Source organism: Bubalus kerabau, chromosome 11, assembly GCF_029407905.1.
Source record: "Bubalus kerabau isolate K-KA32 ecotype Philippines breed swamp buffalo chromosome 11, PCC_UOA_SB_1v2, whole genome shotgun sequence".
Taxonomy (NCBI): Eukaryota; Metazoa; Chordata; class Mammalia; order Artiodactyla; family Bovidae; genus Bubalus; species Bubalus kerabau.
In genome coordinates this window covers 89,728,246-89,744,481 of record NC_073634.1, presented here as the reverse complement: position 1 = coordinate 89,744,481, position 16,236 = coordinate 89,728,246, and the positions used below count along the sequence as shown (strand labels likewise).

The window sequence follows — 16,236 nt, the reverse complement described above, 5'->3', positions numbered from 1 at the left end:
TACTGTGTTGCTGTTGCTACTACTCAGTATTAATATTATGACAGATTCATTCCTAAAATATTTCTCTATGAATAAAACAAAAGTAAAGACTGTAACACATGATAAAAAGAAAACGTGAAAAAATCTTAAATGTCCACTAGCAAAAACATAAAAAATAAAATTTAAAAAAATGGTACTCTGAGTTAATTCAAAATTTCCCTTCCAAAAGAAAAAAAATTTCCCTACAAGAGAAAATATCAGAAAATTAAATCATGAATGAAAATTTAAAGAACACAGCAAAAAACAATAACTGAATTTCTGGGCTGAGTTAAAACCTTTTCGGGTAGATCAAAAAAACAATTTTTTTTTTTAAATTTTAAGACATCACTAGGTCTTTCAGCGATTTTTGTGTGTGTAGGAGAAAATTTAATGTTACTCTTTTACCTAAGCTGCCCAGAGAGCTCTGATTAAATGCAACACAGGCTGTGTGACAACAAATTGGGAGTCTGGCTCCACCTCCTGGCAGAAATAAATACAGCAGGATTCTTATAACAACACTCACGCAGCATCCGTCTGAAGAGGATTCAGGTACCGTCCTTGTTCCAAGTTTAATCTATAAACTTCAGAGCTGCCAAACAATAAAAGAGTTAAAAATCCAGTAAACTAAAGGAACTTTTCTTCAAGTAAGTATAATTTTTAGAAACATATATCTGTCATAAGGCATTGCTTCCCTTTGTAAAACTGATACAAAAATGTACTCTAAACCTAAAAGATAATCACCTTATTTGTAAATTTGTTCATGCATAAGAGTGATTTTAACCATCCATGTGCCAAGGAAAAATTATGAAGTTGTTAAGTAGAATATTATTTGCAAATAACAGGAGAATACGAGATCCAAAATGCATCTGTAAGTGTATATAAGAACAAGACTACAATGAAATAACAGTAATATACTAATAAGGGCTTCCTCTGCGTGGCATAATTATAAGTTAGGTGACTTTTCTCTTCTTTATTCTTTTTCATGTTTTCTCAATTTTCTAAAATGGATAATCATAAAGAAGGTAGCATCTAAGAATAAAATGCTTTACAACGCATGCAATGGGGCTAAGATACTGACTTCCCACCACCACATGGGTTACCATGTCTCTAGATTTAAAGCCCCGTGCCAATGAAAGTCAAGGATGTGACCCTTAAATGAGCCAGTCACTTTGGAACTACACCCTTTGAGCAACCAGAAGGCAGGGATAATGTCTTATTCTTCTTTTAATCCCTCTTCTCCATTTTAAGAACAGAAATCGTTTGGGAATCTGGAAAGGAGAAAACAAAGGGTGATGAGACCCAATACCTTGCGCCAACAAAGTACAAGTCACAGGACGGATAATGGTAAGAGAAATCTCGCCCGAACTTTGGTATTCTGGTTTTGTAGTAGAAACCTGACTGTGAATGAAATTCAATGTATCTGTCATTATGCAGGAAGACAATCTGAAAATGAAACAAGAAAATTAGTTTGCTTAGATTTCTAGATTAAGTGTTTATTTCATCATCTCTGAAACTGGCAAAGCAAGAAAAACTCTCATTTTGTCTTTTCTTGCTCTCTGTAAACACACGTGTATAAACACAACTCACCATCAAGGCTAAGAAATAGGTTAAGAATCAACCTCTCCATTAGTTACTTAATGCCTTCCTGCATTCTAGATAGGTTTTTTGGCAAACTTTACCTTGTAACTGAAAAACTTACAAGCAAACTTATCAGTATCTAGAGAAAATTTATCATAAAATTGAATATTCCGAAACATATGATAAATAGCTGCCACAGACTATGGAAACTGTATTCCATAGTTGCCAGAACTGAAGACTATATATAAAACACACCAGCTCTGAAATTTCGATTTTCCTTCACAGTAACACCTGACATCACTAAAAATTTTTCATTTTGAATTTAATAAGGCACTTCTACTGACAATCCTGTAACTGCTGAAAATGACCACAGAGCTGGAAGATGCATTAATGGCACCAAAAATGAAAAAAAGCAAATGTAAACATATAAGCTGTGTCTTGAACTGCTTCAGTATATACCACAACCACCTACTCGCACAGTTAAGAATATTAAACAAACAACCTGCCATTGTACTTTTCACATATGAATAAGTAACTGAAAGCAACCTGGCAAACAATACTACTTTAAATGCAATAATGAAAATCACACATCTAGGATATAAGATGGTCTAAAAAGATGACAGCTACCAATTCTTAAAAATATAGGTCACGTCTTATTTATACATGCTATGGAAAACTTATTTTGATACTAGACTTGCCAAAGACTATCTCCATCCCTGTTGTCACATTCACAAGACAAACTAAACAGATATTAATAGCAAAGAATAGGTCTTATTTTACTGCATAGCTATTTTAAATTTAACAATGGAAATACCATAAAAACTTATCATAGAAATAAACTCCACTCATTCATTTCTTGAGCACAGGCAGTACAAACCAATGCTATAAAACATACCTTTGAATAGTCATCAGACAAAGTTTCAAAGGTGACAACTGAAAAATAAGAAGTAGTAAGAAAAATATAATTGTCAGTATTTTTAATAAAAATATAAAATTGATGCAGATTCTAATTCAACACAAATATTATACACAAATGCTGGGTTTTGCTTCCTTTTTTGCCATCTACATAAAACAAGAAGAAAGATGTCATACTATATTGCCCTCAAAACACCAAGTGGGGGGAAAAAAAAACACCAAGTGGAAAGTTAAACGTTTTATAGTTTCTTAGTACAGATCAGCTGCATTTTCTACAGAACTGAAGCAAATTAGATAATAAATTCACAAAATATAATGATTCGTAAATTTTGCCAGTTTTTCTGAGATGTTCAAAGTAAAATAACAAACATTAAAAGCTCAAAAATGTTTGCTTGCAAAAAGGTAACAGTAACTTTTCACTCATTCATGGTACACCTGTTAACAAAACTGAAGAGTGAAAACAGTTACTATTAGCAGCACATGGAGTCTGTATTGCTTTTTTTAAAATAAAAGAGTGAAACAAGTTAGGAGAATACAAATTCCATTAACGTCTTTTCCCTCACCTCAAACATGGGGCCATCTCCATGTTGGAGATGAACTTTCCCATCTCAACCTGCCCCTGGTACCAGGCAGAATTCTAAGAACGACCCCACTGACCTTCCCCCGGGTACAGTCCCCTGCTCTGGAGAGTGTGGGTGGACCCTGTCAACATGAGGAGACACCACTCTTGTGAGTACATCACATTTTATGGCAAAGCTGAGATTTCTAATTCTCCCAAGCCCTTTAAAAACAGTGAGTGTTTTCTCCAGCTGGAGGCAGAAGATGCAGATTCAGGGCACAAGGAACTGCTGCTGGCTTGAAGGAGGCAGAGACCAGGTGAGGAGGCACACAGGGCCTCCAGAAGCTGAGTGTGGCCCCCCGGCTCACAGCCAGCAGCAAGCGGGACCTCAACCCAACAACCACAGCAAACTGCGTTCTGCCAACCACCTGTAAGTTTGAAAAAAGATCCTGCCTAAGGCCTGTGGAAGAGTCCCATCCTGCTGACACCGTGAGGTCAGTCCTGAGCACAGAACACAGGCGAGCCAGCACAGAGTTCACCAACAAAGCTATGAGTAATGAAATGAACTTTTCAAAGCTGCCACATTTACTGTAACTAATACACAAGCCATGCCCAGCTTAAAAAGGAGAAAAGTACCCAAATATAAAAACTATTTTCGTGAATTCAAATATAATCTCTTACCTTCTGAATCCAAACACCTTTCAAACTTCAAGGATAATTGGTAGGTGTCATAACATCGAACTCGAGGTTTATATGTTCCTATAAAAAATTCGATGGGATGTAAAACCTAAAGGACATACTTTTTATTACCAATATCCTGCAAATATGTTGATTATACTTTTTGTTTAGAGGTTAAGTAGGATAATTATAAGCTTACCAAACAAAAAGAATTTAAAGCAGCCCTTCCCAACATGTGAAGGGAAAAATGAGCAAAGGATATAAACAAGCAAGACACAGAAAATGAAATACAAATAACTAATAAACTTCACAAATACTCTAACAAAGTAGGTTTTTTAAAAACTAGTTTTTATCTATCAAATGGCCAAGATGAGAAATTGGTTAATATTTGCATTTAGGTGGATATTAAAAAAAAAAATCTACTCTCATACTTTGGTAACAAGCATGAAAGTGAAAGTTTGAAAGCGTTAGTTGCTCAGTCATGTCCAACTCTTTGCAATCCCATGGACTGTAGCCCACCAGGCTCCTCTGTCCATGGCATTCTCTAGGCAAGAATACTAGAGTGGATTGCCATCCCCTTTTCCAGGGGATCTTCCCAACTCAGGGATCGAACCTGGGTCTTCTGCACTGCAGGCATATTCTTTACTGTTTGAGCCACCAGGAAAGTACAGTGACAAGTTTAAATTGTTACAAATTCTTTGAAGGACAATCTGGCAGTATTTGTAAAATATGTGATATTCTTACATCTTAAATCTTTATTTCAATTCATACAAATTTATTCTACAGAAACACACCCATAAGTGTACCAAAGACATGAAGAATGTTCACTGAAGCATTATTTACAAATGGCCAAAAGACGAAAGCAAATTAAATGTTCACTGAGAGGGAAACAGTTATGTAAATGATGGTAAATCATTATATGACTTATAAAGAGGATAACAAAGACCTGTAACCACTGACATGGAAGCTGTCAAAACACAGCATGAAGTGAAACGCAGAGTGAGTGCAGCAAGAGAGGTGAGCCCTGCAGGGCGATGCTCGTAATATTAACACGATCCGGCTTCCGTAAAACTCGACTGGGACAGTGCTAGTCCTCTGCACAAAAAAACGATGGAGGAGTAAGCACAGAGACACCTGGTATATTTTAATACCATTTTAGGGTCTTTCAAATTTTCTCCTGTGTATTTCTGTTACATTTTTTATAAGATTATCACATTTGCAATCAGGAAAAGACTGATTTTTAAAACCAGTAAGGATATTTCTATATTTAAAAATTTCTTAGCCATGCCCTACTGCATGTGGGAAGTTAGTTCCCCAAGCTGGGATCAAACTCATGCCCCATGAAGTGGAAGCACAGAGACTTAACTACTGGACCATCAGGGAAGTTCATAAACCAATGAGGATACTTCTAAAAGAAAGCGATGAAGTAGTTCTGTATTGTCTGACATGGATCAAAGCCCAAGATCTCACTTAAAAATAGTACATAGCATAGCATGGGCTTCTCAGGTGGCACTAGTGGTAAAGAACCCACCTTCCAATGTAGGAGATGTGAGAGATAAGGGTTCGATCCCTGGGTCAGGAAGATCCCCTGGAGTAGGAAATGGCAACCCACTGCAGTATTCTTCCCCGGGAAATCCCATGGACCAAGGAGCCTGGGGGGCTCCAGTCCACAATGTCACAGAGAGTCAGACATGACTGAGCGACTGAGCACACACATTATAGTACACTATATCTACACATACATACTCTCTACGTAACATATATGTTATATATGATCTACAATTGTAGTCTGTATCCTGAACATAAAACTGGAGGCTAAAACACATGGATAGTGTTAGTAATGAGACAACCACCGACACAGAACAAAAGAGAACAGCATGAGATGTATAAAAGCTGTCAAAGAAGAAAGTGGTTGGAAAAGAGATATAGATGAATGTTAAGCCAAAAACAACAATAAAAAGTAAGTGGACAATACCTAGAATATATGGAGCAAAATCACAACCAAAAATGGTTGAGTAATGTTGCTGTAAAGGACAATACATTAAAAGTTCCCTGTATTTTATGGCTTTTTCATACTGATGAATTATTGCTAACACAAGGTCTTAGTAGCATAAGAAATACTAGTACATGATAGAGAAAATCATTATGATAAAAATGACCTTTCCTGGAACTCTCACTCCTTGTTGGCGGGAGTATAAAATGATCTGACTACTCTGGAAAAATACCTAGTAGGTTCTCATCAAACTAAATACACACCTACCCTATGACCCAACAACGTCCTCAAAACAGACTTGTATGAGATGATTTATAACGCTTTATCAATAACAGCCAAAGAATGAAAATAGCTCAGATGTCCATCAACTGAAGAATAAACAAAGTGTGGCATATTCCTCGAAGGAAATATCACTTGGTAACAGCAACAAAAAAAGAACTATTCACACATATAATGACATGAATGAATCTGAAATACGAGGTCCTAGGTGAAATAAGTCTTACACAAAAAGAATACATAGTACATGATTGCATTTATATAAAAGAGTCTATTTAAAACAGGCTAAATTTGTCTGTGGGGAAAAAGTAAATCACAGAGAGGTGCCTGGCTACACATGAGTGGGGGCAGGGACTGACTGTGAGGTGCATAAGAGAATGTTCTGGGTGGAAGAAAAGTTCTGGATCTTGCTGGGGGTTTGGGCTACACAGGTATATACATTTGTTCAAACTCATCAAAATTATTTACTTACGCAAATGTAAAAAAAAAGCCATAAACAAATATTGAACTCTAGTTAATGACATACACACTGAGGTATTTAGGGGTGAAAGATACTAATATCTGCAACTTACTCTGAAAAGCATCAAAACACAGGGTGGACAGATGGATGGTAGAAAGATGGATAGACAGACAGGTGATAAAGCAAACATAGCGAACTACTGAAGCATCAAGGTGAGAGGTAAATGGCTGTTCACTGTACAATTTTTCCAGTATTTCTGTATGTTTGAAATTTAATAATAATAAAATATTAGAATAATTTTCCCTTTTCCTCTAAAGCATTTCCTGGTATGAAATATATGTTAAATTATAACAAAAACGCTGCTTACCAGTTGCTAAAATATACTGCCCATCTTTTGATACCTTAATAGTGGTACAAACAGTAGGCATTTCAAAATCCTGAATAAGTTCAATTCTCCTACGGACATCTGCAAAGAAAGAAAATACATAACTGGTTTAATGGCCACGTGCTTACTCTGTGTCGCAGGAAGAGAGAGTGTGTGGAGCAGTCCCTATAAACAACAAGAACCCAGGGCCTCTCAGCCTTGGGAAGGTACCAACACAGCCGCACCACACAGCAAGATGTTCTCCCAGCTCCTGCCTTATTTCTCTACACCATTTTATTTGTACTTTTCAAAAAGCAAAGAGTATCACCGTTAATGGGGCGGGGGGGGGGGGGGGGGGCAGGAAATGTTTGTAATAGTGCATTAAGCATCCAGTTTCAAGCCCCGGATTAAAGGGGACAGAATAAAGATTAAACCACTACTATTAGTCAATCATGGATCATGGCTTAATAAGCTTAAACCTTTAAAATCTTTAAAAATTTATATAAGAAACTGGTACCAAGCTGCCTTTTGCCTCTCCTTGGCAGCACTGATCTGCAGCCAATAGGATTCAGGCTAGAGAAGACTTACAGCAATCTCTCTGGGTTAAAAACACTAAGATGGACTCTCAAAAACGGGTTCCCAAACACAAGGGGGTGTGGCTTCTGGCTGGCTGCTGTATGTGCCCTCTGCAAGGACCGTGTATGACTGTCCGGCCCCTCATTGCCTCGGTCACTAAACCTGAACCTAAGATTCGAACCAGCTAAGGAGGAGTGGGCCACACAGCCTGGAAGACAGGGATAGTTTTGAGATGGGTTAGAAAGTAGTCAGTGAACTACGTTTTTCCTCTAAATAATCTAAGTCTGTTTGCTTACACACTTGAACACTGGAGTGGCAAAGAGAGAAACAGAAGAAATCAGAATCAGTAAGCACTGTGAAAGCAGCAACTGCTCTTTTCCTTTGATTTAAAGTTTTAATTTCCTAATTATAAAAAAATTAAATGATTTATCATTTTTGTTTGCACTGAGTCTTCCTTGCTGAGCACAGCTTTCTATAGTTGTGGCGAGAGAGGGCTACTCCCTAGGTGCCGTGTGTAGGCTTCTCGTTGCTGTGACTTCTCTTGTTGTGGAGAACGAGTTCTAGGCGCACGTGCTCAGGGTTGTGGCGAAGGGGCTTAGTTGCTCCACTGCATGTGGGATCTTCCCGAACCAGGGATCGAACCCACGTCCTCTGCATTACAAGGCGGATTCTTAACCACTAGACCACCAGGGAGGTCCTTAATTTTCTAATTTTATAGATACTATATAAAGCCTACTTTTCCAAGATGCTTGCTTTGAGGTATTTATCTCACATCCAGAAACCCCTTCATTATCTTAGGTCTTTGATTTGTAGAAAATAACCTGAACAAAATATATGGGAAGTTAATCATTTTTCATACATTACAAGTTGTAACAGAGAAAATTTAATAAAAGTCTGTCTGAAATGATTTAAGTTAAAAACCGATCTTACAAGCCTATCTTCCCTGCTGTCATAACTTAAAGAATCAAAATCTTCTACAATGATCTTTCAGGGTTCATGTTTATATGTCCTGTATATAAAATCACTTTGTTCAGAAAAAAAAGGTCCAACGTCTCTACATCTCAAAAACTGACAGATGGATTTAACAAACGGAAAAAGATTTTAATATGCTGGAAAATAAAGCGATTACAGAACTGTTAGGACAGCTAGTCCTTCTAGGACTGTTTCAGTGGGTGTGGCAAGAGTGTAAGGCCCTGGCCAGTCCGTTAACCTGAGTCATTTCTCAGCATTATTTATGCAGCTGGGGAGCTTTACGAGTGAGTCTCCTCTAGACAAAGAGCCAGCTGGCTTACCGCTTACTTTAAAGGCAGTGGACCCCTATATTCAGTGTCCTCAGCCGCAGCACAAACCTACTGCATGCAGAGCACCCATCCAGGCCACCCGGAGTGCCCCCATGGGACTCTGGGCAGGGAAGTGACGGAAGAATGCTGGTGTTCAGGCTATCTGCTGTGCCACACGACTCAAGGGGTCCTTGTCTCTGACCCAGGCGTCTTATGACTTCTGCCATCATCCATGAAACAGTAAGAGGTTTAACTGACTGCCGTGTGACTTGGTGAAAATCAAACCCCAGGCCCACAGGTGACTGTATTTACCACAACACAAGTTTTCTTCAGAGGGAAAGGGCAAGAATGTTTATTTCCCACCACACGAATTCCACTGTTTTTCTGAACCTTCACTTAAATATAATAAGTGAGTAAAAGCATTATAATAGGGATCACAAATGTGGCTGAAATGGGAAAAAAAAATAAATTATACTCACCGACATCTTTCTTCTGAAGTGCCCTCTTCTTCCTGTCAGAAAGCCACTTAAAGAAAGTGAAGAGACTTCATTTTAAAACACATTTACTTGAACTGTCTCTCTGCTTACAAAAAATAATACATGCTCATATTTAAAAACTGAAACTTAAAGAAATATGTAACATAGAAAAGGAAAATACTCTGTAATCCTAACCCTACTGTTACATCCTGGAATACAGATTTTTTCCTGCTATGCATTTTCCTATACTAGACAATATATTTTAAGAACTACCATATTTTTACACAAGAGAAAACTAGTTCATCTAATCAACCTAAGGGAAAGGAGTAAGCCTCAAATAGTATGGGTTATAACTAATATATGGAACCACCTGAAGTGAAATTTTAAAAAGCAAGACATTAAATGGACAAACTGTCTCAAATAAATATATTTTTTATAAAACAAAAAACTAGATAAATAGCTGAGACTTGATGATAAAGAAATGATACTTTTAAAACTCATATTCACAGACACCACATTTTGTTCTGTGATTACTATACCTTATTTTAGCCAGCAATATAATTCCACTGCATGAACAGGTCCAATGATGAAGCACCATAAAGTACAATTACCTTAAAGCAGTGGTTTTCAACCAGGGGCAATTTTGCCTCCAAAGGACATCTGGTAATTCTTAAAGCGTATCTGGTTGGCACAATGGGACAGGGTGGGCACTCTTGGCATCTAGTGGGTAGAGGTCAGGGATGCTGCCAAACCTCCTACAATGCACAGGACAGCCTGTAGGCTAAGCACTGTCCCTCCCAAAATGTCAATAATCACAAGGTTAAAAAAAACATATGCTCAAGAAATCAAAGAAAACCAAGAGAAAGATTAACAGATACCATTTCTAAAAGCACAAACCCAACGTACAGCCCATGTTAGACACCGGACATTATAATCTTTAGGGCTCTGTGGTCACTGCAACACGTGTCACTCTTTGAAGGGCCTGAGTCCGAGCCAGAGTTCTCCTCCTGCCTTTGTCTTCAGAGCACTGATTTGTGGGTTTATACTAGTCTTTGTGATTATATTGTTCTGATTTCATTTGAGGCAATAATCTTTCAACTAAAGGTGATGTTAAACTGTATTTCTGGGCACTCGATATGTTCTTTTACATCAAACTAACGCAAGCAAAGGGCTTCCCTGGTGGCTCAGTGGTAAAGAATCCACCTGCCAATGCAGGAGACTTGGGTTCGATCCCTGGATCGGAAAGATCCCCTGGAGAAGGAAATGGCAACCCATTCCCACATTCTTGCCTGGAAAATCCCATGGACAGAGGAGACTGGTGGGCTGCTGTCCACAGGGTTACAAAGAGTTGGAAACAACTGAGCAACTAAACAACAACAAAAGACAAGCAAAACAGAGGTATATTACCAGGGCTTCTCCTTTAACAGGGTATTCAGGTTCCTCTTCTCAGAAGTTATGCTCAAGAAGAGGCCAGTTCACTCAACAGCTGGTCTCATACATCATGAAAAGTGAAGGTGAAGGTCTTTCAGTCATGTCTGACTCTTTGTGACCCCATGGACTAGTCAGTCCATAATACTGGAATGGGTAGCCTTTCCCTTCTCCAGGGTATCTTCCCGACCCAGGGATTGAACCCAGGTCTCCCACATTGCAGATTCTTTACCAGCTGAGTCACCAGGGAAGCCCAAGAATACTGAAGTGGGTAGCCTATCCCTTCTCCAGTGGATCTTCCCATCCCAGGAATCCAACAGGGGTCTCCTGCATTGCAGGTGGATTCTTTACCAACTGAGCTATGAGGGAAGCCCAATGCTATGATTCCCATGCTATAAGGGATGCTCATACATCATGACCATGGGGCAAAGAGAAGGGGATGGAGACTGCCTTCTAAATGGGAGCCTGGGACCTTAAAGGGCCAGAAATTCTGTACCACAGGGATGACAGGAAGGAAAGACAATTCATTCTGGAGTTTCTGTACAAACTGACAGCACTCCAGGACAGCACACTAGACAGAGTCTGTCCAGTACAAGAACGAATCAGTCTAAGTTTTAGAAGTTCACCAAAGACCTGACAGTTTTCACTGATTCCGGGCATCCTCTTTGTGTTCTATAAAATCACTGCTAATAGAGAATGGCACTTTACCAATGCCAAATAATTTAACCTGAAACCCAGCAAAAGAGCTCCGGAGATGCTGATGACCTAAATCTCCCACTAGACAGGCACCCTGCCATCACTGGGGGGAGAAAAAAAAAAGAAACCCTAGTGGATCTTACATGTGAAATAGGTAGAGCAAAATAGGCAATTTGTTGATAAGTCAGATTTACTTTAAAAGAAGATTCAGCGATTCCATTGACAGGATAGACATACCTGTTTACTCAACTTTTCCATCTGATGTTTATTAGAACGTCAAAACTTCAATACCAAGAAATAAAATCTTGATCTCTTTTGCCCACTACTTTCCCCCTGACCCACAACGTGCTCAATTCTCCATTTCAACTATCAGCAACACCATGCCCCCAGTCATTCAGATCCAAACACTAAGAGTCCTCTCTGGATTCTTTCCTTCCCTTCACCTCAACTCCCTACCGCTATTCAACCCACTAGCAAGCGCCACTAGCCTATCTCCAAAACACCTCCTTTACCCCACCAAGTCTTAGTATCTCCTTTGCTACCATCCTAGCCCAAGCATCAGTCTCTCAGCTGGACCATCTAACTCATCCCCACTCACTCTCCCCAACTGCAGTAATCTGACACGGAGTAGCCAGTTTGAAACCCAACAATACCTTCCTTAGGCATTAAGAATAAAACCCTAACTTTCTACCTGAGCCTACAAGGCCCATCTCTTCAGTCTCATCTGCCCGCACTCTCCCACCCCATTGAGCATTCCACAGCCACCACCGTGATGCTTCTGTGTCTCCAATGTGCCAAGTGCATTCCATTGCGGGTCATTGACACCTGTTCTCTCAGCACAAAAAAACTCCTCCTTTCCCCTTATCTTCACAAGACTCCATCCTTTTCATTATCCAAGTTTCTGCTCAAAGGTTGCCTCTTGTAGAGAAGACCGCCCTCAAGGCTTTAGTCCAAACCACTTTCTCTCAACACTTCATCCACAAGAGCTCTCTTATAGACACTCAGCATTCAAAGCACTTATTGGTATCTGAAGTTGTTCTATTTGCTTACTTATTACCTTTTTCTCCAACAGGAAACCATATCTGACCAGTTTGTCACGTATCCCAACACTTAGCTCAGGGTTGCCTGCATGTACTCACGTCCCAGGAAATGCACGGAGGAAAAGAACAAACTGAGAGGGATCGTGCTGTGTGACAGCTGGAGGAGTTATTTAACCTGAATTCTGAGACGAAACTGATCATTGGCTCCAAACCTTTTAGGGTCAGACACAAGAAAAAGCTAAATTGATTCTGATTTCCAAGGGCAGAACTCAGACCAACAGCAGGATGTAGGAAGGGCCATGTTTTAAAAACAACTGTCTAACAAGTAGTCTCAAGTGGAAAAGACCTTCTGCCAAATTTTCTTCTCACTGGTAGTGCTTCCACAGTGGCTTGACCATCACTCTTAAGAAATAACATCGAAGCGTCAGAGCCTAGGTGTGTGACCCCTGGACAAGTCACTTTTCCCCTCCCTGGAACTTTGCATATTTCTAACATGAAAAGATTGGAAGAGAACCGCTGACTTTCCAAGCCCCTTCCAGTTTTGACGTCTAAAGACTCAATGATATCAAGTTAACTTCAGCAAGGTTCAAAAATATGTCCATGTCATAAATTCTGCAGCTGCAAAGCCTGCATTTCCCTTCACTGCTGTATTTCTAGAACTTGGCATATAACAGAAGTTCAAGAACAGCTGAAAAATGTCAAAGTGTTAGTCGCTCAGTCCTATCCGGCTCTTTTTGCGACCCCAGGGACTGTAGCCCACCAGGTTCCTCAGTTCGTGGGATTCCTCAGACAACACTGGAGTGGGTTGCCCTTCCCTTCTCTAAAGGATCTTCCGGACCTAGGGATCAAACCTGGATCTCCCGCATTGTAGGCATATCCTTCACCGTCTGAGCCACCAGGGAAGCTGATGAGGGGCATTTAAACGGGGGAGAAATATCTGTCAACTAAACTGTCCACGTTTTCCTCCTTGGTTGTAGCAGCGGTTTTGAACATCCATACAAGTCCAAAGGGACACTTCCTCTTTCTAGAGAACTTTCCCCCAAAATAGTTCAAGAAAAACTCATCCATCCTGATTACCCCGAGGCCCAATTTCTGGCGCGCTAACAGCACGGTCGTCGTCTCCCAGCACCGATCAGCTTCCCCAGGTACCATTCCTCGCCTCTGAGCCTCCCCGGGACCGGGGCCGGCCCGGGCCCAGCAGAAACTGCCAGGGACGGAGCGCAGGAGAGAGGGGCATCCGCGAGGAGGAGGACCCGACCTGACTCACCTCGGGAAGGGACTTGCCACAGCTCAGACTGTAAATCTTCACCTCGTTGAGGCTGGAGACCTGCATGGCGGCGCCGAGGAGGGAACAATCCCCGTTCCTGTCCGGGACCCTCTCCACGCGGAGCAAGCATCAGAAACTTAAGTAAGCGTCCCGGAGCGCCTGTGCAGCGTCAGGCGCGAGCGCCGGCCAGCGCCGGCGCTGGGTGATTACGCACTTCCGGGTGCCGGGGAAGTTGGGAGGGGGCGGGAAATGGCCGATTCCGGAAATGACGGAATTAGGGAAGATGATCCGGTGAGGATTTCGGAGAGATGGCAGTGTCCTGGGAGCCCTGTGAAGATGGGGAGGGCCGAAATCGCTCTCCCTCCTCACGGCAGGAAGACGAAGGAAGCTCTTAGGGTCGCTGCCCGGGCCGAAGCGTCGAGGTACCCCGGAGGGCGTGGCTGGCCGGGCTGACTGGAAGCCTTCGGGAATGGGGCGAGTGGCTCCCAGTCAGTGAAGCCAGGTAGAGAAGGAGACCTGTGAGCAAATGCGGAGTGGAAGTAAAATTCTGTTCTCACCGGTGTTTCTGCAATCTTCCCATAGAAATAAATGCTTTTGGAGATGTATTTAAAAAAGAAAAATTGGGGGGGACTGCCCCGACCATCCTGGGCTTCCTCTGGAGGTGGTACGGGTTCAGTCCCTGCTCGGGGAACTAAGGTCCCGCGTGTTGCATGGAGTGGCCAAAGATGAAAATTAAATAATTAAATGATTTTTTTTATCTGGATTTTTTTTTAAGTATTTATCAATTGGTTACGATCGGTCTTCTTTGCTGCATGTGATTTCTCTACTTGCGGGCGTTGGGTCGGGGTGGCGCTCTTTTGTGATGCTTGGGCTTCACTGCGATGCTTGATGTTCCTGCGGTGCCTTCTCTTGTGAAGTCTGGGCTTGCAGGCTCAGTGGATGCGGCCAACGGGTGGACTTAGCTGCTCAGCAGCATGTGGGATCTTCCCAGACCCCAATGGAATCCTGCATTGGCAAGCGGATTCCTATCCACCGCAGGGACCAGGAAAGTCCCTTCATATGGATTTGGCATTCATCCATAGAAGAGTAAAATTCACCACCCCAACATGTCTCTTTTGCATGTGCATTATTTCCATCTGAAAACAATCACAGTCCAAAAGACATGGAAAGAGACTTGACCTTCCCCTTCTCTGTCTAGTAGAATGTAGCCAGAGGACCTGTTCTAGGAAGGGCGCTGTCACCAGAGATAACTACAGTATGAACTAGGTGTGGTGGACAAGGAGGAACCTACCAAAGTCTGTTAAAATTCTTCTCCGTGTCCTATTGTCCCTGAGGAACCCAGCAAGCATTTATTTGTTTACCAAACATTTGCTTTTTAATCTCCATGTCAGTTGCCTTCCTGGCCTTTGAAGTCTCAAACCAGCGTGCAAAACAATTTTTTGTCTTTAGCTAAATATTGTATTTGGACTCCCCACATGGCTCAGTGGTAAAGAATCCACCTGCCAATGCAGGAGACTTGGGTTCAGTCCCTAGGTCAGGAAGATCCTCTGGAGTAGGAAATGGCAACCCACTCCAGTGTTCTTTTGGCCTTTTCATACTATTCTTGCAGGAGGAGAAGGAGGTGACAGGGATGGAATGGTTGGATGGCATCACCGACTCAGTGGACAGGAGTTCGAGCAAACTCTGGGAGATAGTGAAGGACAGGGAGATCTGGTGTGTTGCAGTCCATGGGGTCACAGAGAGTCAGACACGACTTAGTGACTGAACAACAACAAGCAGTATTCTTGCCTGGAAAATTCCATGGACAGAGGAGCCTGGTGTGTTACAGTCCATTGAGTCCCAAAGAATTGGACAGGACTTAGCAACTAAGCAGCAACAGCAATGATGGTATTTAAGGTGAGGGTTTCAACTGTTTTGCTGCGTTGAGTAACTGAATAGTTTCCCTGAGTTTCTCCCGTGTATTCATGTTCAGTTCAGTTCAGTCACTCAGTTGTGTCTGACTCCTTGAAACCCCATGAATTGCAGCATGCCAGGCCTCCCTGTCCATCATCAACTCCCGGAGTTCACCCAAATTCACGTCCATCAAGTCGGTGATGCCATCCAGCCATCTCATCCTCTGTCATCCCCTTCTCCTCCTGCCCTCAATCCCTCCCAGCATCAGAGTCTTTTCCAATGAGTCAACTCTTTACATGAGGTGGCCAACGTACTGGAGTTTCAGCTTTAGCATCATTCCTTCCAAAGAACAACCAGGACTGATCTCCTTGAGAATGGACTGGTTGGATCTCCTTGCTGTCCAAGGGACTCTCAGAAGTCTTCTCCAACACCACAGTTCAAAAGCATCAATTCTTTGGTGCTCAGCTTTCTTCACAGTCCAACTCGCACATCCATACATGACTACTGGAAAAACCATAGCCTTGACTAGATGGACCTTTGTTGGCAAGTAACATCTCTGCCTTTGAATATGCTATCTAGGTTGGTCATAACTTTCCTTCCAAGGAGTAAGCGTCTTTTAATTTCATGGCTGCAATCATCGTCTGCAGTGATTTTAGAGCCCCCCAAAATATAATCTGACACTGTTTCCACTGTTTCTCCATCTGTTTGCCATGAAGTGATGGGACCAGATGCCATGATC

General features: G+C 41.5%; 1 protein-coding gene across 1 annotated transcript in view; it reads right to left on the bottom strand.

Moving 5' to 3' along the window:
- Positions 1–13,823, bottom strand: part of NOL10 (nucleolar protein 10) — a 93,491-nt gene extending 79,668 nt beyond the window's left edge. The window contains exons 1-7 of the mRNA XM_055540933.1: positions 13,605–13,823; positions 9,177–9,222; positions 6,845–6,943; positions 3,752–3,829; positions 2,492–2,529; positions 1,325–1,461; positions 542–607 (exon numbers count right to left, since the gene is read on the bottom strand). Coding sequence (XP_055396908.1) covers positions 542–607; positions 1,325–1,461; positions 2,492–2,529; positions 3,752–3,829; positions 6,845–6,943; positions 9,177–9,222; positions 13,605–13,670 — 530 coding nt within the window. The 5' untranslated portion in view covers positions 13,671–13,823. The remainder of the gene's footprint in view (positions 1–541; positions 608–1,324; positions 1,462–2,491; positions 2,530–3,751; positions 3,830–6,844; positions 6,944–9,176; positions 9,223–13,604) is intronic.
- Positions 13,824–16,236: the final 2,413 nt, after the last annotated feature.